Source organism: Aptenodytes patagonicus, chromosome 15 (assembly GCF_965638725.1).
Source record: "Aptenodytes patagonicus chromosome 15, bAptPat1.pri.cur, whole genome shotgun sequence".
Classification (NCBI taxonomy): Eukaryota; Metazoa; Chordata; class Aves; order Sphenisciformes; family Spheniscidae; genus Aptenodytes; species Aptenodytes patagonicus.
Genome location: NC_134963.1, coordinates 17,020,307 through 17,042,228, shown reverse-complemented (window position 1 = coordinate 17,042,228; position 21,922 = coordinate 17,020,307). Strand labels below are relative to the sequence as shown.

General features: G+C 53.4%; 1 protein-coding gene across 1 annotated transcript in view; it reads left to right on the top strand.

The window, feature by feature from the left end:
* Positions 1–2,427: 2,427 nt before the first annotated feature.
* The window catches only part of AIFM3 (AIF family member 3), a 40,311-nt gene continuing 20,816 nt past the window's right edge, over positions 2,428–21,922 (top strand). The window contains exons 1-6 of the mRNA XM_076352770.1: positions 2,428–2,485; positions 9,932–10,145; positions 15,324–15,433; positions 17,507–17,616; positions 19,005–19,049; positions 20,346–20,442. Of these exons, the coding sequence (XP_076208885.1) occupies positions 2,455–2,485; positions 9,932–10,145; positions 15,324–15,433; positions 17,507–17,616; positions 19,005–19,049; positions 20,346–20,442 (607 nt within the window). The 5' untranslated portion in view covers positions 2,428–2,454. The remainder of the gene's footprint in view (positions 2,486–9,931; positions 10,146–15,323; positions 15,434–17,506; positions 17,617–19,004; positions 19,050–20,345; positions 20,443–21,922) is intronic.

Below are 21,922 nucleotides of genomic sequence, written 5' to 3'. Positions count from 1 at the left end.
CTGGGGGGTTTGGAGAAGATCGAGGCATCCTCTGGTGAGGCACATTCGGGAGCCACCCTTCTGCCATCCACCCCACTGCCTGCCCGGGTGGTTGGGGGTCCCCGCTGTGCTCCCCCACGTGCGCAGCATCCCGAGGGCTCGCTCCGATGCTGCCTGGGCACTGCCTGCCTGGAGCGTAGCCCCGTCCTGCCGGCACCGCGTCCACTTTCTGCTGCAGGAAACCCACAGCAAGCGTCTGCTCCGGGTTAGCAGGGGGTTTGGTTTGCTCGTGAGTTGGCTGTGGGAATCGGCTATCGCGGACCTCGGAGTAGGCTGGTTGCCTTCCAGAAGAAAGCCCAGCCTCTGTGTAGGTGACAGTATCTTCGTTTCAGCTTTCTCTTTGCTCTCCTTTGCATGGCTCACATTGTCTCATTGGCACGTTCTGCTCACAGCGGCATCTCATTTGGTATGAACTCACTTACGTGCTGTTTTACTTTCCCTTCTGGCTTGATGCTGAGGATGTCCTGGATGTCCCCCCCAGCTCATCCCCCATCACCTTTGGCACTCACCTCCTGCCTCCTTCTTTGCCAACCTTTGCATGGTATTTTATTATATGTTTTACACTAAATTATTGTCCTGTGTCACTGATACATCAATGGCTTGAGACTCTGGTTCTCCGGTACAAAGCCATTTTCCCTTTCTTCCAGCCAGTTTTGGCGAAGGGCCATGCAGCAGTTACTGCATGTGGCTTCTCCGCTGCGTTTTGCCCTGGCTCTCCCAAATCTTCCTCTGCGTTTGTGCACCTTCTTGCATGGCATTTTTTTGCATTTGCTCTTGCACATATATTGGTGTGCTGCTTTCCTTGGATGCTCTTGCTTTTGCGAGAAGAGCTCTTGGCTCTTCCCTGCTCCGTTTAATGTTCCCCCTTTGCAAGTGAGCTTGTTCGGAGGCTCCGCACACATCTGATCGCTCTTTGTAGTCTGCAGGCAAGCTTGTGTGTTTTTTGTCCTGTTAATTGTCCCAAACTGGGACCCCTCAGTGCCCATTATCAAATGGCACGTCTCTGCTTTGCACCACGTGGCAAGGCACCCGTCTCTTGTTCCTCTATAGCCTGGATTACTTATTCAACATGCTTCAGGCTTTGGAGGTGCTCCTGCAACGCACCTGGGACTTGGTGGAGGTCAAGCCATGCATGGCAGAGGGGAGTCTGGAGGTGTGCGGGAAGGAGAGTACGTGTTTTGGAGGGATATAGCTGAAAACGGAGGGATACGTCTGGATATTTTCAGTTGGTGCTTAAGTAAAGGGGAGAAATTGCAGTGCTTGGTGTCTGCCTCCTGGCACTTACATATTTTCTTCTCAACGGAAAGATCTTAAGGCACTTTCTAAGCTGCAGAAAAGCCTACTTTGCCTGTGTTAAAATATCCTTTGGAAACGGTTTTAACTTCCTGCACAGGTCGGAAGGCATTGTGACAAATATATGGCAAAACCATAGTAAATCAGTTCAAGTACAGGTATGAATGGGTAAAAGGAGTTGAATGTTCTATTTTATTACCAGCTGTGTTGTATGAATCTTTGCTGTTTTCAGTCAAGGAATATAACCGAAAAGGTTTATCCTAATTCTTAGTCTGTACCAAATCTGAGAGCACTATCCGTCAAAGCCAATGAGATAAACACAACTTGAAGCGGACTGTTTGCCTGCCCCACTTAAACATAAAAAAATCTTGTATAAAAAATTGGGGTTTTGTGCAAAATGGCCCGATACTGAAAACCCTTTCTCAAGTAAATAATTGTTCCAAAGCGAATGGGACTTCTGCAGGAATGAGCATTACTGGAAAGGGGGAACTTGCAGGACCGGGCAATAAAGTAGATTTCTTTTTTCCATCACCTAACAATAAAAGAAAAAAACCTGGCTGAAATGTGTTTATGGTTTAATCGTTGTATTTGGCCTGTGACCTATGTGCTTAGAGATTTAATTCCCAAAGGCAGGGCTTTGGAAAGCTATTAAAAAGTCTGAACACAAACGATACGAGGGGTTTTGTGATTTTGAACTTTGAAAGGATGAGTGACTTTATGAACCTCACAACCCAATTTACCGGTGACCCCCAGCGCGGTGACCCCAGCGCCGCCTTTCCCCCCCTCTCACTCGGCTCGCCGGGGGGGGGGGGGGGGGGGGGCCGGGTGCCCCGTGCCCCCCGTTGTGCTCCCGCCGCCCGGCTCCTGCCGCAGCCTTCGGGGCGGGCGGCAGCGCTGCTCGCCGGCTTCTGCCTTCCCCGCCCCGCGCACCCGCCTTCCCCCGCCGCTGCCGCTTCTCACCGAGCTTTTCTACCCGACGCAGGTGGTGATCGACGCCTGGAGCCCGGGACGGCGCCAGCCGCCGGTTTATCATGCCAGGATGCGCCCGCGCCCCCGCTGACCCGCCCGCCGCCCCCGGCCCCGCCGCCCGTCCCGGCCCCGCCGCCCGTCCCGGCCGGCGCCATGGGAGGATGCTTCTCCAAGCCCAAACCAGGTGACCGCCCTCCTCCGGCGCCGTGCCCCCGTCCCGCCGTCCCCGCGGGGAGAAGTAGGTCAGCGGCGGCGGCCGCTGGCCGGGGGAATGTTAATTCTCGGCTCCCGCAGGGAGGATTACCGGCCCGTTAATCCCCCCCCCCCCCCCAAATTCCTCGGCGCTCTCGCTCCCAGGCGGGGAGCTGTGCGGGGGCTGCAGCGGTGCCGGGGGGCGGTGGGGGGGGGGGGGGGGCGGGAGGAGAGCTCAGCCCGCACCCTGCAACCCCATCCAAACGCCCGCTGCCAGCTCTTCCCCGTCCCGTCTCCTCGTACCTCCGCCACCCTCCCAGCTTCTGCCTTCCCGCAGCGCCTGGGGGCAGAACTGCCCCCCTTGTGCCGCGGGGTGGGTTTGTGTGACAGCCATCCCCAGACAGACGTGTGTGGCTCCGGCACCTTCCCTGCTGCCGCGGCTTTGCCACTCGCTGGCCGGCCCTTAATTTTGTCCCTTCTGGAAGGGAATGACCAGGGAAGGAAGCAGGACCACCTACTGCTTGATTTCTTGGTGCTTTCTCAGTCCCACCACCCAGGCCAGGTCCTGGGGCTGCTCCGCTCTCTAGATTTTATTTTCTTGGCAAAGCTTGTCCGTGCGTGGTGCCTCCGGTGGGGAAAGCAGCTGTAGGCACCTGGACGTCAAGGATGTTCCCCTTGCCCTGCACGCTCCCGCCCGTGGCTGGGCTGGATGGGGTCTCTTGCGGTTTGGCGAAGGTGGGCGTACGTAGGAGGGGAAGGGGCTGCGGTGCAGGGTGTGTGGGCAAACTGGCTGGTCGAGGGAGGTCTGATGCGGAACTGTCAACGTTAAGCCTTGTCCTGAGCCCCTGCCGGCAGCGAGGGCATGAGCAGGCACCGCGTGGTCACCCGGGCTCATCATACCCCGCAGCACCCTCATCGCCCCAGTGCTGGTCCCCGGGCACCGATGCTGGTGCATGGGGGGGCTGGTGCAGTTGGCGTTGCCAAAGTTGCCTTCGAGGAGAGCTCCCATCCTGCAGCTTGTTTTGGCCACCTAAGAGGGAGCTGAAGGACAACCCTGTCCTTCTTATCTGCTCGTGCCCAAGGGCAAGGGGAATCAGACAGTCGCGCTGATCTATCAGATCAGTCAGCATCCACACATAGCCTTTGCGGGTGGAAAAATGACTTTTGGGGACCTTTTACTGGCAATTTGTCTTCATTGCCTCAGGCAGGGGGGATTTCAGGTTGAAGGACTCGAAAGGTCAGAGGGGCGATATAAGTCGTGTCTGCGGCCCACCGAGCATCCACTGAGTGAGGTCCTCTGCCTTTGCTTTGCAAGGCACAAGGAGAAAATAAAGGTGGTTTTCTGCCCTTGACCTGTACTGTGATTATTTTACGGGTCACTGCAGTGCCAAGGTAATCTGGCATTGGACACTGTGAACTGTAAGTAAGTTTTCTTTCGTGAAAACCCATGCTGTTTACATCCTTCCTTGAAATGTTTGAGGAGTGAAAACGTATCCAGGAATAAATGCCTTTGTTGACTAAACTTGTAACAAACTCTGCTGGCAGTTCCACTTTATTTTGTATACCATCAGCAAAACTGTGTTTAATCTTGGACCGGTGCAGGAATAAAAGCGCTCTGCAGGCATATTTCCTGAACTGCAGATTTTCATGTAGAGCTGTATTTGCATAGCAGGGCCAAATGACTGAAAATGCCATCCTGTAATGTAACGCTCTCTCTGCAGCTCTGGTTTTGATTAGCAGTCTTCAAAGGCTTTTGAGAAGCCTTTCCCCAGCCCCTGGTTAGCACACCACTGACTGCAGTGCTTCACCTCAGCGGTTATAAAACCTGCAAACGCAGTGAGGTAAACAGATGCATTTGTGGATACCGATTGTTCTGGCAAAGAGGTTTCACAGCCTTTTTGTGATATTTGTCATTCCCATTTCTTGCGGGAGCTATGCACCATCGGAGCTAAGTAGTGGACTTTCGTATTTCTAAAGATCCACCTATCCCCTGTACGAATGAGAAGCGAATCACGCAGGGACCAAACAGAGCTATTTTCTACATGAGTGCTGTTTTGACATGACGGGAATATTTCAGATGCAGCCTGAAGTCAACAGAATTTATTTAGACACTTTTGAAAGATGTGTACGAGGTCCTTATCTGCTCCATCTTCTTATATCCAAGAGAGACCCTCAGTCCCCCTGAGCACCCTCAGCATTTCTCGAGATAACCTTGACATTGCGCACACGTCGCTGTGTGCCAGGAAGACCTTTTGATGAGCAGATCACTGGTACAAGAGCTTTGGGGAGTGGAGTCCTGAAACAGTAAATAACTATGCTGGCTGCACCAGAGGCCAGCCCTGAAGTCTGGCTGCTGCTGCAGTGCCCGACCCCATCCTGATATTTAAGTGTTTAATTAAGAGCTTATGTTCAAGCAGCGAAGTAATCTTCTGTTATCTCTAGTGCTGCAATCCCGTGATGCTGGATCCTCTTCTGAAGGCCCAGTTCTCAATCTCTGCATAATCTTTTTTCTCCTGTTTTTCTCCGGGTGCGCAATGCATACGTGATGAGCTGCCAGCTGGCAGTCTGCGTGGGATCCCAGCACCCGCTCCAGGAGAGGCAGCCAGGTCAGGATGACGGGTAAAGGGACCCATCGTGCGCCAGCGACTGCTCGGTGTGAGCTGCAGCAGCACCGTCTCTGCACCAGGCGTGGGAGAGCAGCTTGCAAAACCTATAAAGTTGTGATTATTTTTCTTTGCACTCTCTGCTGGGCTCAGCAATTGATAGTGGGGTAGGGCAGCAGCTCCAGCACAGCACGGCGTGTCTGCGGGTGAGCTTTGCCCTCGCACAGAGGATGCATTCGGCTCTGAGCAGGGAACATGTCCCCTTTGCAGGGATGCTGCATGCTGCTGGAGGGGGTGCCGTGGGCTGTGTGACCTTCTCAGCTTGGCTCTGAGGGTGCCCCCAGGCTTGGCTGGCAAGTCTCACCTCCTGGTTTTTGGGATTGTGGCGTTTGCTGAGCAGGGCATCTGGAGAGGGAGGGTAGAGCCGGGCACGTTTGATGTGATGGTTTTGTCGTCTCTCATTTTTAATAGAAATGGTTTGGAGTCTCTTTGAGACCACCTAAAGTAGTTGTCATCGAGGTTTGCAGTTAAGGGGGAAGCCCAGGGGATGCCTGGAGAGTGCAGCTCTGGCAGGGCAGAGCGAGACCCCAAACATGTCCCACCGCGGTGGATTTACTCTGTGCTGGCTGCGGGAAAATAATCCGTGCTGGGGTAAACCGGGCTTTCTGGCTGTGCCCACCGTACCCTGCTGGTCCCTCCATCGTCACTACCCTTGATGCTTTTCTGGTTTCCACTGCTCTTGGAGCTGTCGGCACCGTCCAGCCGGTACAAGGCTGTTCCCTGCCCTCAGTGCTCATTTGCCCTGCGCCTGCAGCCCCTAAGCAGCAAACCCTGAGGCGTCGCAGGGTTTTGTGGTTGGGGAAGGCAGCACACAGCTCTCCCCTCCGCCGGCCCAGCTCTTCCATCCCCTACGGCCAGGCATCCTCATCTTACCCAGACTCCCCCAGGTTCAGGCCAACTCTTGGCTCATGCCAGTTCTCTCTTCCCCTGCGCTGCCGTATTAACTTAGTATTTTCCTTGTTTCTACTGTTTTAAGTACAATACTTTAACTGGCCTGATACCCGTAGTTTAAATTTAGTCTCTAGAAGGGCAGTGAGCCATACTGGGAACCTAATCCTGTGGTAAAGAAGTCTTGGGTCATTTAATTGCCCTAATTTTTTAAAATAATAACCGTGGCCCTGCACTGCAGCCCGGCCACCCTCCACCTGCCAGCACCCTGCCCAGGGGTCGATGCCAACATTTCCAGCCTCGTGTCTCAGGTACCTGCCTAAAAGCAGGCAGAGGCTTTGAGTTGTCCCACAAGGCTGTGAATAGTGATGGAGAAGGAATGAATTTACGGGAGATTTAATGGGGTATTAATGACTGACTGCCAGCTGTTAATGACATGAGGCAAAGCACAAGAGCATCGTGGCCTCAGTGTGAAAAAAAAACCTGAGCAACCGTGATAAACGGGGTTGGGACATGGTTCCTGGGTGTGCGCGTAGGGGTCCCGGCAGTGCTCAGACATAAAGGCTGAAAACCTGGGAGAAAAAATAAAAATTGGGTCAAAATTTATAGTCTTGACAAGAGTCTGTATTTTAAGCAATTCTATGATTTTGGGGACCTGACTCAGGATTTTTGAATACTAAGAGCTGGCAGTGCTGAGGTGTATGTGGATGTGTGGTATTAGCACCTGCTATAATGCTCAACTGTTTCATCTGCTTTTTTATATATTCTTATAAAATACTTCCATCCCTGGCCTCCTGGTCCTTCATATATATGTGTGTGTGTATATATAGATAAAAAATACATATATATTAAAAATGTACACATACATATATATATGTATTTAAGTGATGCTGGTGGCACAGGGCAAGCAGGCATATCTGTATCTCTAGATGCATACATAGAGATGCTTGGAGAGCAGCAGTTGCTCTGCCCTGGAAGCTACAGCTGTCACCCTTGTTCCCACCAGCCATGGCCGGGGCAGTGCTGCTGTGTGGCAGCGGTGGCCTTGGCCGGTCCCCGAGGAGTCGGCCACCGCACAGATTTGTAGGCACGTGCCTAAAACTTTCCAAACAGTTTGCTTTAAAGTCAGGAACCTCTTCTAGCAGTTATAGAAAATGACTGTCAGAGGGATGGAGCGCGCTGGACCCAGCCACACCCTGCCAATTGGATTTCAGAATTAAGCTTGGGTTTATAAATATCTCATTTAAATGTCATTTTCCCTGATGGCAATTGAAGCAGTTTGCTGGATCAGCTCAGGTGCCGCTGAGCCCTGGATTCCTGGAGGGATCATCCTTCGGGAATGCAGGTTTCTGGCCAGAGGGACGCCCCACGCGGGGCCGGGGGGGACGAGGAGGAGGAGGAGAAGGGGGGGATAAAGGGTTGGGGAGAGGCAAGTGGGAGTTGCCCCCCACGGAGGCAAGTGGTGAAGTGTGGGGCCCGAAATAGGAGGGGGGGAGACTTTATACCTCTTTTTCTTTTCCTCTGGACATTTGTCCAGCAGTGTCAGTGAGTGCCGAGCGGGGATGGCTGGGAACGCTGTCACGTACCGGTGCCAGAGACCTGCTGCTTTTTGCATATGTTTTTCTGACCGAGAAAGAAGTGAAGAGCTCAGAGCAAAATTTCCATCTTCATCCCCACAGGTTCATATGCCCGTGGATCAGCGAGCACTCCGGGTGCTCACCTGACCCAAATGTAGTTTGGAAAACAAAATTCTGGGGCATCGAGCCAAGTGAGAGATGGGGGTTGTTCCCTGCAGGGTGAATTCACCGGCATCAACGTCACTGTTAAGGCTCGGAGCTGGCAGCTTCACCGGTGCCAGCCCAGTCTCATCCTGCACCGCGGTCGGCAGCAGCAACAGCATGCTGCCCGGCTCCGGGGTCTGGCCGCAAGGATGCGCAGCCGCGTTCACTCCAGATAAATGTCTGATCGACTGCGTAATCTTATGAAATATTTCCTAACTCTGTCCTGAAAAATCCATGTCTGCTTTTCCAAACGCCATAGGAAAACAGTGCTTATGGAAAGCGGCCTCTTTGCTGGGTACCTGCAGGGAGCTGGGCTGCTTCTGTAGAGCTCCAGGAACAAATCTGCTCATAGCAACGTTTTTTTTTTTTAAGGCATGGTGCTGGGCCTATTAGTTTGCAGTAACTCCTGCAGCGGGCAGCTGCAATAACGCAACAGAAGTTCACATTTTCTGTTGGTTTAGTGTGGATGCACAGAAAATTGCTTTACTGGATCTGTCTGTCAGAGCCCCCAGTGAATCCTGCCCCTGGTGAGTGCGAGGATTTGGCACTTTGGCGAAAAGCCGCCCCATCCCCTGCCCTGCTGAGCTGGCACAAAAAGCAGAAACTCGCAGGACTCTTGAAACAGCCGCCTGCCTCCAGTGCCTGGACAGCCATGGCCACTTGCTTTTCTCCCTTCCTAAATGAACGACCCTCCCCCTGACCTTTTCTTTCATCGTCCTCTCAATGGACTTGCAATAAATGGCGTGGGGCAACGGATGAAGCTGGGAAGACCCAGCACCCTTCTCTTGCTGCAGGGCTCGTCCCACTCTTCTGGGGCACATTGTTCCCCTCTCTTTGCCTTTCCTTAACCTGTTTAGGTCATGAGCTTTAATTTTTATCTTCTGCACAGCTTTTCCTGTTCATGACATTTATAAGATGGGGAAAGCTCAGCAATCTCCCACTTGCTTGAGACACTTCTTCAGTCTCTGGCACTTACCCCCCGGCTCGCTATAGAGCTCCCCTGGGGTTTATTATAAATATTCATGGCTTTAGTTTTGCGAAGTCCCTAGGAGCTAAAGTGATGTTTTTCACTTTATGAAGTGAGAGCTCATCACTGGCTTCCTCTGATGCTCCTGTGTCCAGCCTGCTCCCCCCAGGCACGGGGTGATGGGTGGGGGTGCGGCTGGGTGGGTGCACAGCGAGGCTGGGCGAGCGCTGCCAATGAACATCTGCATGTCTTCACCTGGGTGGCCTAGGAGAGCCCCTGTGCTCCCCCTCCGCCCCTGGGTGGGGAGGGGAGGACCGGCAGCACATCCCGGTCGAGGCAGCGGGAGGGCAGGGGGGGACGGAGGGGCAGCGCCCCGGCTGTGCAGTGCCAGGGGCTGCCTTGCTCCATCACTGCCCCGTGACAGCACCCAGGGTGGCGGTGGGGCCGAGGGGACCCGCTGGCTCCGGTGTCCCCTCTGATGGTCTGGGGGATGCGCGGTGCTGGCACAAGCAGCTCCTGCGTGTCCCTGGGTCCCCTGGTCCCCAGGCCAGGGATGCCTTTATTGTCAAACGGGTTCAATGGTGTACACCTAAGTAAAACGGACAGTCCTTGCTTTTCTCACTTAATGCTGAAGATTCAGTCTATGCTGAAAACCTCATGGATATTTCTAGCTCCTTATTAATTGGTCTCCATCTAATGAAGCAGCTTTATACACCATGCAGCGTTGGCTTTCTCTTTCAGTTAATGTTATCTACAAACAATTAAAGGGTTTTTTGAAGTCTGTCTGAGCCCTAGAGGCCTTGGCATGCCTCACATGTAGCTACCTGAAGCTGTTTTCCACTAAATAGGACAGGAACTGTGACTGAGGGGTTGTTTTGCACTGATGACTAATGTCTGCTTGCAAGAATATGTACTTTATGCATGCAAAGGTGCCTGATGGAGAAAGAACAGTGGAACAATGGGCTCGGATAATCAAGCCGAGTTTGATATTAAATGTTTTATCTTCCCAAGCAAGTCAACAAAAAATGTCTGTCCTGATGTCTGTCAGCCCCTTGTGAAGTCCAGGGAAGGAGGGAGAGGCAGAATGGCAGCAAAACCTCTGGCTTCATTTTAATGAAGATTTCTGTTTGTTCCTGCAGTTGAAGTGAAAATTGAAGTCGTGATACCTGAGAAGGAGAGAAGCAAGGAGGAGATGTCGCCCAACGGGAAAGCCAGCCCCCTGATCTACAAAGTCAATGGGACTGCCCGGCATTATCATCTCGAGGAGCATCCCATTGCCAGCAATCCCTACCACAACCCAAAGGATGTGGTGGAAGCGTCCGTGTGCCATGTGAAGGACTTGGAGAATGGACAGTAAGTGCCTAAAATTTTTGCAGGTAAAACTTGAGAGGCCTTATAACATAAACCGACCCCCCTGTCTTGTTCTTTAGAGTTTCTGGAGATGATAATTTAACTTAGTAAAGTAATTTTTTTTTTTCATCTTAAAAAATGACATCACGGACAAGCGACAACTGTTTTTTACCAGAAGGTCAACTGTTCCCTGCACGGTCCGCCCTGGGACTCGTCTTAGAGAGATGTGATGTTCTGTAGCGGAATTTCTCAACAGGCTCTGCTCAGCTTGCGTTAGACAACCCTGACAATTTTTTATAAATTCATAGCCTTAGTAGTTTTACGAAGCAGCATGAGTAGCGCATGGGTGGAGCTGATGGGGCAGATCGTGTGCTCCATCACTTCTGCAGCGCCTTGCTCTTCTAGCCCAGCTCATCTCTTTCAATTTGCTCTTTCACCAAGGATGCAGTTTTCCAAATTTTTTGCTAATGGCAACACACTTCAGCTGCGTACAGTTTCACTACCCTGATTTAAGAGTTTTCTGAAGCCTAAAAAGTGCCTGTCCCGGTCACGGTGCTTTACAGGCTGGTGTTTCTTTTCTGGGGTAGATGTGCCTTTTCTGCAGCATGTTCCATTAGTCTGATGGCCAACATCTCAGCGGGCTCTGTCCTTGTGTGAAAGAAAACATAGTTCGAAATAGCTATTATTCCAGTGAGGGAGTGATGTCAGGTGTGTGGGACACAGCAGGAGTCTGGCAGCTATTTGCTTTTAATTGAACTATTGCTTGTGATAATATTCTAGAATAATCCATGTACTACAGCCTACTTTGTGCTAAACTTAAGGGGCTTTATGGGCTGTAAATTCTTCTCATTAGGTAAGTTCATCCAGGAATAAACTGTTTTTTTCATTGTGATGGGAATTTACGTATTAGACCGTTCTACAAAGGCATGCACCGGACTCTGTTGGATTAAATCTTCACGTGATGAGGTGTGGCTGACTCTGCAAGCTCTGCTGCAGCTCAGAGAAGTGCTGGAGGGCCATCAGGCCAGCAGGTGAATGGCCTCCTCCAGTGAGAGGTGGGGGTGAGGAGCCAGTAGAGATGCACTGGACTCGAAGGCAAGCACAGTGGCTGCAGGGCTGCTTCTGGGAGGTGGTGGGCAACCCACTGCCTCCTGCACAGTTGAGCAGCGACAGCAGGGCTGGGGAAGAGGGGACCTGGGGCAGAGCACAGGCAGTCACCGGGGTTGCCTTGAAGCTGGAGCGAAGCAAAAAGGGGAGACTATCCTGGGAAATACTGGTTGCACAGGGAGGGTCCTGTTCCAGTGTCAAGTCAAGATGTAGCCTGATGGCTGAGCACCAAGTGTTCACAGAGGCAGCTTCTGCTGACTTTGTCTTTGGGGCGTTACTAAAAAAGCGTGCTCTGCTTTAGTGCCCCAGTGCAGGAAGGACTTTGGAAAATTAGGGCTGCAATAGATGCATTGACTGGAAAGCGTGCAGTATAGTAGATGAAAAGATTCGAAGAGCTCTGCCGGTCGTGGGGAAGGTGAGGAGGGACCTGGCTGCAGTCCGTGGGAACATACCTGGCTGCAGGCGGCTGTAGCAGGGAGCTCCTCAGCTAAAGCCAGGGCTAGAAACTGGCATCGGTCTGGAAACTGGGCTCACACTTCAACCATGTGTACGTTCAGCTACTGAAACACGCTGCCAAGTATGGCAGCGGACTTGCCATCACTGGACATTTTAAGTTGAGAATAGCTTTTTTCCTAGCAGGATGAGTCTAGCACAAAAGAGAGGTGCTGCAAGAAGGTCCCACGGCTTGTGTAAGCAACATGCCAGATGAAAGGAGTCCCTTCTTGCTGTGATACCCAGAGGGATTTTCTGGGATGCTTCTCTCGAGGAGTGTGCTGGGCAGGGGTGTGCATGGGCACAGCAGCAGTGTGGGGCACTGGCACAAGGGTTCGAGCACCTCTATGTTGTGTTAGTGGAGTCTGCAAGCACAAGGTACTCTTTCTGCCCACCCTTTCTATCCTTCTGGTACCAAGATGGTCTCAGCAGAACCAGTAAAAGATGCTGGAGGGTAAACTCTGGCGCTTCTGTACCCAGCCAGCCTCCCAGCAGGCTGACTGGGGGAGGTCAGTGTGCTGCAGACAGAAAACAGCCCTCAGTGCTCCCTCAGCTCCTGAGCAAAGGTCCTTTGCAGGCCAGAGCTGAGTTTTAGCTGGTGCTTCACAAGTGGGGAGTGGAGTGGGGCAACAGGACAAATTTCCAGCTGAGTAAATAGCTCAGCGGCGAGCAGTGCAGTGTAAATCATCCTCTCGCTCACTCTGGAGTGGGTGTAGGATCGGGAGCCTTGCAGGTGGCTGTGTGCTGCCTTGAAGACACCAGGTCTTGTTTGTGACTCTCTCAGATCACGCAGTTCCTTGGGTAAATTGTAAACTCTTTCACTCATCTTATCTTATCTTATCTTATCTTCCCGTAGAGTTATGGTTGTCATTTAACCGCAGGTTTTATCTGAAGTTCTGCACAGCTGAGGAATGCAGTAGGACTTGTACTGCTCTATTGCCCTTGTGCTGACGGAAGGACCTCCAAGTGCCAAGTGTCCTACACGGGGAGGGAGCAGACCTGCATCGCTCGGGAGTGGGGCTGCCAATTTACTGGGACAAAACGGCTCCCAAGGGCAGGCATGATGAGCTCTGCTGCTGTTTTCACCCGAGGTGGCAGGGAAATTGAGCATTTGCCGTTACTCTAGTGGGACAGTTGATGCAGGTGGAGCAGGCACCTGCACGAAGACTTGTCCAAGGTGGGTTTGAAGGTGTTACAGAGGTGCTGGTGGACTGAGCCCTGGTCTCATCTCCATGGCTGTGAAGCAGAGAGGGGGACACGTGTCTCTGTAGCCTGGGTGCTAGTGATGGGATAGAGTTGGGATGTAACCCAAAGAGGAATGAGCATGCAAAGTGCGTCCCATTCTTCTGAGACCCTGGGACCTACCGTGCCTGAACAGCATTCAGGGATCACACATGGCCAGCAGCTTTCTTGAGCACATGGGGTTTGCTGTGTGCACAGTGGTGTATTCGGTACACCAGATGCAATGTGCCGGGCTTGCTGTAGAGGCGGTCCACTTCATGCAATGGGAACAACCAGGATTTCCAGATAAACATCAAGTTGTGCGGTGACAGGTTTTCTGCCTGGAAGAAGGGAAGTTTCCAGAGAACAGCAGCTCTGTGCTCCGCGCCCAGCTCCCTGCAAAACGCGGGCTCACTCCTCATCTCTCTGCTTTCCTCCATGGTTAGCTGGAAGGCTCTGCTGTAGGGAAACAGCTGCTGATAATTGCATTGGGAAGAGGTTCAGTGCCTCACACAGGGCCATGGATTGCACAGGGTGTATCAGGGCTGTTGCTTGGAAAGGGAACACCTGAGTGGTGAGACGAGAAAAGGAGGTGAGGACAGGACATGTTGGGATGAACATCTGGTGGAGACATAGTGAGAGAGCAGAGAGTAGACATCTGCTCAGTGCAGAGCAACATCAGTCTCACTCAATGATGCTTGGGCAGCCTGCACTGCCCCATGGGTGGAAAGCTGCAGAAATCCCCTTAGCAGAGATCTGGGCAGGTGGAGGAGTGGGGGTCTCAGCGCTGGCACCTCCTGCATCCCAATCTTCAGACTCTGCGGAGAGGAGCAATGGGCAGCCTCCTGGAAATGAAGAATGGTTGAAAGACTCATATTTCAGTGCATAATGCAACTGCCCGGTGTAATGCCACTGCCTAAATGCAGCCCAGTTCTGTATATGGTCTGCAGGGCTTGGAAACTCTTGCAAATAAAAGCACATGTTGCAGATGCATCGCAAAACCTGCGCCCGGCCAGCCTGCAGCAAGCAGAGCAACGGGCCACAGCCGGCTGGCTGCCGCCGGGCACCGGGGAGGAGGCACGCCATTCCCAGGGAGACCTGGGCAGCCGGCTGCTGTGGGCAAATGCACCTGCTATTTGGGGACGCTGCACCCACACTGCGGCCAGCGCAGAGGTGTGTGTCGCTCAGCACAGCCCTGCTCTCAGTCAAGCCAAGGGAGTTAGAAAGGATTTTCTAAAACGCTGCTTTCCAGCACTAATGGCATCATTAATCACTCATTCAGCAGATGGGGATCTCTTTCTGTCTTTGCAGACAAGGTGCGTGATCGGTAAAAAGATGCTTTTGGCCAGGACAGGGGTGGCTGGAGCCTCAGCCTGCCTTGGCTGGTCAAGGACCAGGTGACTGCAGCTGGGGAGGTGTGACCCAGAGAGCCTAAAAATTGCAAAGCTTTGTGTGTAAAGGATTCCTGCTGTGCTAATCACGCTTTTGTCCAGGGTACCACACAAGCAACTGTGGTCTTTCAGAGAGCACCTGAATCTCTCCGGGGGAATGGCTTGAGGGTTAAGTTGGCTCCTATGCGAATGCGGGGCTGAGTGCCAGCAGCACCAGGGAGGCAAAGCCCCTCCGTGATGCAGAGCTGGGGCCAGCAGCCCAGAGCAGGCGGGCAGGTCGCTGTGTGAGCTTTACTCTGCAAAAACAGCTGAGGGAAACAGCAAGGAGGTCACATGTAGGTGTCTGCTGTCCTGAGGGTTTTATCAGGAAAAGGTGACCCACGTTGTTGACCCTGGGATGTGGCCAGGACCAGAGCATGACCCCCTGAGGCGCAGGGAGGCAGACCCCAAGGCCGGAGTATGCAGGGGGTCAGAATCGCCTCTCCTGGTTTTCAAGTCTCAGAAATGTTGTGTTTGCTTTGAGTGAGTGAACACAAGCCTGGCAGGGACCTGCTGAGCTGCTGGGGCCAGGAGGGGAGGTGATGTCGCAGTAAAACCCGTTTGGCTTCTTGCTCCCACTACGTGCTGAAAAGCTTTATTCTGACCCCCTGGACTTGGGTGGAGACCACCAGCTGCTTCCCGAGCAGCTGGGGAGGTGCTTTGGGCCACCTCTTGGCACAGTGATGGATGAAGAAGCTGCCACTCAATGGCCCAGCTTGGATGTGCCCCAGGCTGGGAGCAGTACAGCCACCTCCAAAACTGGCTTGGTGACAGGAGTGACCCACACCTGCAGGTCACCTGGAGCCGGTGGTGAGCAAGTTGAAGGAGGGGGGGAGCCTGGTGGGGCCAGGGCTGGGGTGCAGGGCGAGAGGGTGGCATCCGCTGCCAGGCGGATGCTCTGCCATGTGTTTTCCGTGCTCCTCTTCCCCAGGATGCGGGAAGTGGACCTGGGCTGCGGGAAGGCTCTGCTCATCAAGGAGAGTGGCGAGTTCCACGCCGTGGGACACAAGTGTCCCCACTACGGGGCTCCGCTGGTCAAAGGTCAGTCTGCATCACATCCTAGGAGGCTAACCAGGGGCATCAAAGTGTTGGCAAAAGACAGCCCGGTGTTCATCCGGCTGTGCTGCTGGGCATGGGGCAGTGCCATGCGACACGCTCAGCATCTTCTTGGCATCTTCTCGCTGGGGGAAGGCATGGGCAGAAAGCTGGGGGTGCACAAACCTCCTGGGAGCACTTCGCCGCAGATCTGGTTTGCTGGTGACCCCAGCTTGCCACTGCTGGTCACAGGGCTGGGGCTTCTTTGGGTGACTTTGAAGAACGAAACGGCATGGGCGCCATTAAATTTGGCTTCTGCTTCATTCTTCAGCTGGAGCTGAATCTCTCTTGGATGGTATGAAACAGCTGCAGCTCACTGTCCCCACTCAAAGCCTGGTTTTATGGGGCTTTTCGTATTGTTCTGTTTATCGGTTCCCAGCCACTGAGGAGTTAAAAAAATGTCTTAAAGGGAAAAAAAAAAATCACCTTATGATTTTTCAGGCCACTCAGTCTTAATAAAAGCCACAAAACCACAGCTCCCTGTAAATCAAAATCCTGTTTGTGGGGGAAGGAGGGAGCTTTTTGGGCTGATGGGATCCTTTCAGTAGCAAAAAGAAATGTTGCTGGTGTTATTGACTGAAGTGGGATGAGGTACAGTGGTTTCCCATCTTGGTGCTTAAAAATAGCATCCTGGCATTTTCTCAGCATGGGCTTCAGGCAGGTCCTTACCCAGAGTCGGAGTAATGGTAGCAGGCAGTGCTGGCCCAGCTGCGTGCTGGAGAAATGCATCACCCAGACTGGGGGTGGGGGGCATTTTGCTAGAGGTGGGATCCTGAGGAAGACAGCAGAGCATCCTGCTGAGTGCCCTCTGGGCATTGCTGGCCCAGCAGCAGTGCTGGGTGCCGGCAGCCATGCTCTCAGCCCCTCGCCTGGGTCTAGCATCCCGCTGAGCAGGGCAGAAGAGCCCCACGCCGCTCCAGTGGCCAACGAAGGTGAGAGCCTGCCTGCCTGTCAGAGACCTGCAGGCGCATCCCTGAGACTGGCCGCTCGCACAGGGATCTCGCTGGGGAATACAGGACTTGCTGCAGAAGTAAGTGCAGGGGCTGCCCCGGCGTCCCCACATGTGGTGGGTGACGAGATGTGGCACTGCTGTGCCTCAGCGAGCGAAGGCACAAGCTCAGGGCCGGTCCGGCATGGCCAAATTGTAGCCGTTCGCTCTGCCCTGGTGTTGTGAGCCAGCTCTTTCAGGTGGGGAAAGCCAAAGTCCAAGGTAGCAGCCTCTGAGCAAACACTTGCGAGGAGTGAACTCGTGGCTTTGGGCATGCCCCGTGCTTTTCTGGCGGTGTGCAGACTCCTTGCTGTGTCAGGATCTGCTCTGAAACATGCTTGCTCTAAATAAGTGATGCTCTGCTTGAGGCACTGCTTGCTCCAGGTGCTACTGGGGCTTGTGGAGGTGACTACGAGACTCTGGAGACTGCAGCCCCAGGCCCTGCCGGAGAGTGAGATTATATTCCAGGCAGAGCAGACAGCTTCGGAGCTGTGCTCAGAGGCGCTGGAAGGGCACTGTCAGCGAGGGCATTTTCGATGGGATCCCTCATACAGGATCCCAGTTGGTAACTGTGTTCACCCTCTATCCCAAACGGCTGGACCAGTCCCACGTGCAAGTTAAGATAACTCCACATCAAGTAGCCAAGATGCTGTTGACCATCCAGGTCCACAACAGCTGCCATGTGTCCTGTAAGAGCGGTGACACCTCTGGGTAAAGGAGGAGTGTCACGGGGACATGCTCGCAGAGTCTGAACTTTGAAGCTGCTCTGCGTGGAGCAGCACAGCTCCGGCTGCTGCAGGAGGACCTGGGCAGCAGCCTTCAGCCTTCAGGAGGTCAGCCTCACTCAGCAGTGGCGTTCTCGTTGTGAAGAAGCTGAGGAATCCACCATCACCGGGACAGCAGGAGGGAGACCTGGCCTCTGCCATCCTTGCCCTGGCCAGGTCACGGCAGCTCGACCTCAGTGGGCTGCGGGCAGGGACGGGAGGCAGCTGCAGGGCAGCACCAACTCTGCTCTGCCGTGTTTCCTGCAGGGGTTTTGTCAAAAGGAAGAGTTCGCTGTCCCTGGCACGGAGCTTGCTTCAACATCGGCACAGGCGACATAGAGGACTTTCCTGGCTTGGACAGCTTACCCAGGTTCCAGGTGAGACCTTCGTTCTTGCAGCGGCAGAGGAAATCACAGAATCACAGCATGGTTTGGGTTGGAAGGGACCTTTAAAGATCACCTAGTCCAACCCCCCTGCCGTGGGCAGGGACATCTTTCACCAGATCATGCTGCTCAAAGCCCCGTCCAACCTGACCTTGAACACTTCCAGGGATGGGGCATCCATAACATCTCTGTGCAATCTGTTCCAGTGCCTCACCACCCTCATCATAAAATGTTTCTTCCTTATGTCCAATCTAAATCTACCCTTTCTTAGTTTAAAGCCATTCCCCCTTGTCCTGTCGCAACAGGCCCTGCTAAAAAGTCTGTCCCCATCTTTTTTATAAGCCCCCTTTAAGTACTGACAGGCTGCAATATGGTCTCGCCGGAGCCTTCTCTTCTCCAGGCTGAACAACCCCAACTCTCTCAGCCTTTCTTCACAGGAGAGGTGTTCCATCCCCCTGATCATTTTTGTGACCCTCCTCTGGACCCGCTCCAACAGGTCCGTGTGTGTCTCATGCTGAGGGCTCCAGAGCTGGACGCAGGGCTGCAGGTGGGGTCTCACCAGAGCAGAGCAGAGGGGCAGAATCCCCTCCCTCGACCTGCTGGCCACGCTGCTTTGGATGCAGCCCAGGATACGATTGGCCTTCTGGGCTGCGAGCGCACATTGCCGGCTCATGTCCAGCTTTTCATCCACCAGTACCCCCAAGCCCTTCTCGGCAGGGCTGCTCTCAACCCCTTCATCCCCCAGCCTGTATTGATACCGGGGGTTGCCCCGACCCAGGTGCAGGACCTTGCACTTGGCCTTGTTGAACTTCATGAGATTCACATGGGCCCAATTCTCCAGCCCATCCAAGTCCCTCTGGATGGCATCCCGTCCCTCTAGAGTATCAACTGCACCAGCTTGGTGTCATCCGCAAAATGGCTGTTTGCATTGGGGTAAGCATGCTCTTTGAAGGTGTGGAGCAAACATTTTCTAAGCACATGCTGGGGTGGCCAGTGGAGAGTAGCACCTCACGCAGCTCTCCTTCCTCCCTGCAGCTCCCCTTGCATCCACCCACCGGCATCAGGCATGTCGTGGGAACCTGAGGGTAGAGGTGCACAGTCTGGGAGGCCTCTTGAGCTGGAGTGGGGTGGGACTGAGAAACCAGCCGTAAGCCTGAGATAAAAATCAGGTTTTATACCGACCATCAGTGCATAGTTGATAAGAGACAGGAAACGTCCCACAGCCTCGAGCTGGGGCGAGCCCTGCCATGGCCTGAGCTGCTCTCGCAGGAGACCTGGTGAGATTTCTGCTCTGTTTGTTAGTTGTTGCACAGAGTTAATCACCCTCTTCATGCCGGAGGCACTCACTGTCCTGCAAACCACTGATGTTCTTTTGCCCTCAGGTGAAGATTGAGAAGGAGAAGGTGTACATCCGAGCAAGCAAGCAGGTGAGGTGCCACTGGCATCCCAAAATCAAGGCCCATGCTTTTGCTTTTTGCTCTGTGTGCATGGGGGTGGGGGGGAAATGCTTTTCTTTGGGCTCTCTGGCAGAGGAAGCAGTGCGTGAACAGAAGGGTGCATGAACATCCAACATGGGTAAACCAAAGGTCCACCTAGCCCGGTCCTGTCTCAAGCAACAGCCCGAAGTTCATACGGGGACACAAGTGGAGCAGGGCAGAGGTGTTGTGTCCCCATCCCGTCCTGCCTGTGCTCCCCCAGCCTCCCTGCAGCTGCCCGACACCTGAGATGGGGTGTCCATGGATTCAGGAGGTCTTCCTAGGTGTTTGTCCTGAACTTGTCCTATATTACCTTAAGCTCATAGCAACTTTTAATTTAGTTGGCCCATGGAAACAGGCCTCTTCCACCAGCCTTTTGGCCTTGTCTGCTGGGTCTGAATGTGGCACGGTGATAACAGAGGTCATCTGTGCTCCCTCTTGAGCCCAGACATCAGCTCCTTTTGCTGGAGAGGAACCTGGTGCGTGGGCAGGGAGGGCTCTCATCCCCCCAGATTGGATGCAGAATGAAGCCCATTCAGGCCACTGCCATCTTTCTTTCCATGAAAAGCCGCCTTCTGATGCGCATTTGCACATACACATGTGTGAATCCAGTGGCTCAGAACCAGCCGGACCCTTACAGCACTTGGGTTAGATCCAGACAGGTCACCTGAATGGCAGCACTTCTACTTCAGCTGATTTGGGTGGGATGTGATGAGGAGGGTTGAGCCTGTTCCCTCTGCCAGAAATGGATTTTGGCCTCCGATGGCATCAGAGGGTCTGTGCAGCAGGGCTACAGTGTCATAGGTCCTTGGGTGTGCTCTGGTAGGTTGGACAAGCCCGTCATCTTCTTTGGATATCAGAGGTGTACAAGCTCTTCTCAGGTGCAGGATAAAGTTCCTGATAGGACTTCTGCATTTCCATCTCACCTGTTGGTTGCAGAATTGCACAATAACACACCTGGGCTGCTTTTTCTATTTTTTTTCCCCAGCTCTGTGTACCTGGATGAATTTGCAGAAGATGATGGATTTATTTTTCTCTTGTGCCTTGTAAGGGGGTAGTGCACTAGATGGTGGAAAGGTATTTGGATGAGCATGGGTTTGGAGTGCTCGTGGGGTACAAGGGTGCAGTTGTTCCCTTTCTATCCAAGCTGTTTTATGACAATAGTGTAGTCGTCCCCATTCCTGCCCAGCTACCCAGGTTAAAGCTGAGAAAAGATAATGACTTTTCTTCTTGTTGGTGGTGGCATAGGCTCTTCAGACACAGAGGAGGACAAAGATGATGGCAAAGTGCATCTCCTTGAGCAACTATAACCTGAGCAGTACCAACGTGCTGATCATCGGTGCAGGTATTGGGTGGTATGTGCTGGGACCGCCGTGTGTGTCCCCTCCCGGGTGTCTGTGTGCCGTGCACCTTCTGTCACCCCTCCTGCATCCCTCCCTGTGCCAAGGGTCAGACCAGAGGGTCTTCCTGAGCCTTTTTGTCCTAGACACTAACGGTCCAAAGGTGCCCTGTGCCTCTGGTCTGTGGAGCTTTGTAGTTCCCTGTCACAGTCCTTTGTAGTGGGTGTCCTGAACCCTTTTCCCTCTACGCCCTCCCCAGATACATGAGTAACCCCTGATTTCCACAACTGGTAAGTATAAAATCCTCTCAGGTGTTCCTGTGATGTGGATACGCCTTTTCCTCTTGGAGCCTGCACATCTCTGTCTCATCCCATTGCAGCTGCCTGCAGCTCCAAAGCTCTTGCCTCAAGGTGCTTCTCTGAAGATAAATTCTTCCATCTTCTCAGAAAATACCAAATCCTTGCATGAAATAGCAAAACTGCCAAGCTATCTTTTCTTATCGCTTGTCCCAGCTCCATTTGTGTAATACAATTTTTGTAGAAAGCCTGATGGAGTGAATCCCATCTACCGAGTTTGCCTGTTTCTGGAATGGGTTGGACGCTAGGCTGGACCATGTCGTGGTGAAACGGAGGATGGGAGGAGGACACAAGGTGTCTGGTGTTGGACCTGGGGCTGGGAGGGAGTGGCTGCTCCTGGCACATGGGTTGTTCTTACTTGATTACAGCCCCCAGGTCACCAGATCCAAGCTGTGGAAATGGGGAGCACACGGCGATCTCCTGCTCCTGCCATCTAGGTTGCAGCTTGCAGCCTGAGCAGAAGGGAAAACCAGCCCGGCTGGCTTTTCCCTTGCTGCTGGGTAACATTTTTCCCTTCCTCGTGCCCCTGCTGTTTGTTGACTGAAAGGCAGGGTGTGACACTGCTGCTCCCCGAGGTCAGCTGGGCTGTCCTGGTGTGCGGCAAGGCTGGACAGTCATCAAATCCTCAGCAAGGTGACTCCACAGGCAATGTTAGCCATTGCTGAAGGAACTTTCTCAGGCTTGACCAGCTAAATTTACAGGGCTATTAAAGACCAAGGTCTGTTCTCGTGGACGGGAAAGGAGATTTCAAAGCTGGGGTTGTGAGGAAGAAGTGTTGGGAAGAGACTACCCATCCAGCCCTGCATCGAGGACCAAGATCCAGCCGTGCCCAGCAGAGCTGAGGGCAGGCGACCGCAGCCCCTTGCTCATGTGAGCGGCATCCTGGCATCAGTGCAGCAGCAGTCCTGGCTCAGCATGCTCCAGGCAGCGTGCACGGGGCGTCCACCCACCCACCTCTTCTTCCACTGTCCCCCGCCTTTGGGTGCATTTTGTTAACGGACCAAACCACGATACTGTCCAGGTCCATCTTCTTTCATTGGTATTACAGAAACTGTGGCCTTTACAACACTCATCGAGTGAGGCTTCCTTGGTTGAGAAGAGACTCAGGATTTCTCACTTGAGCTCTCAA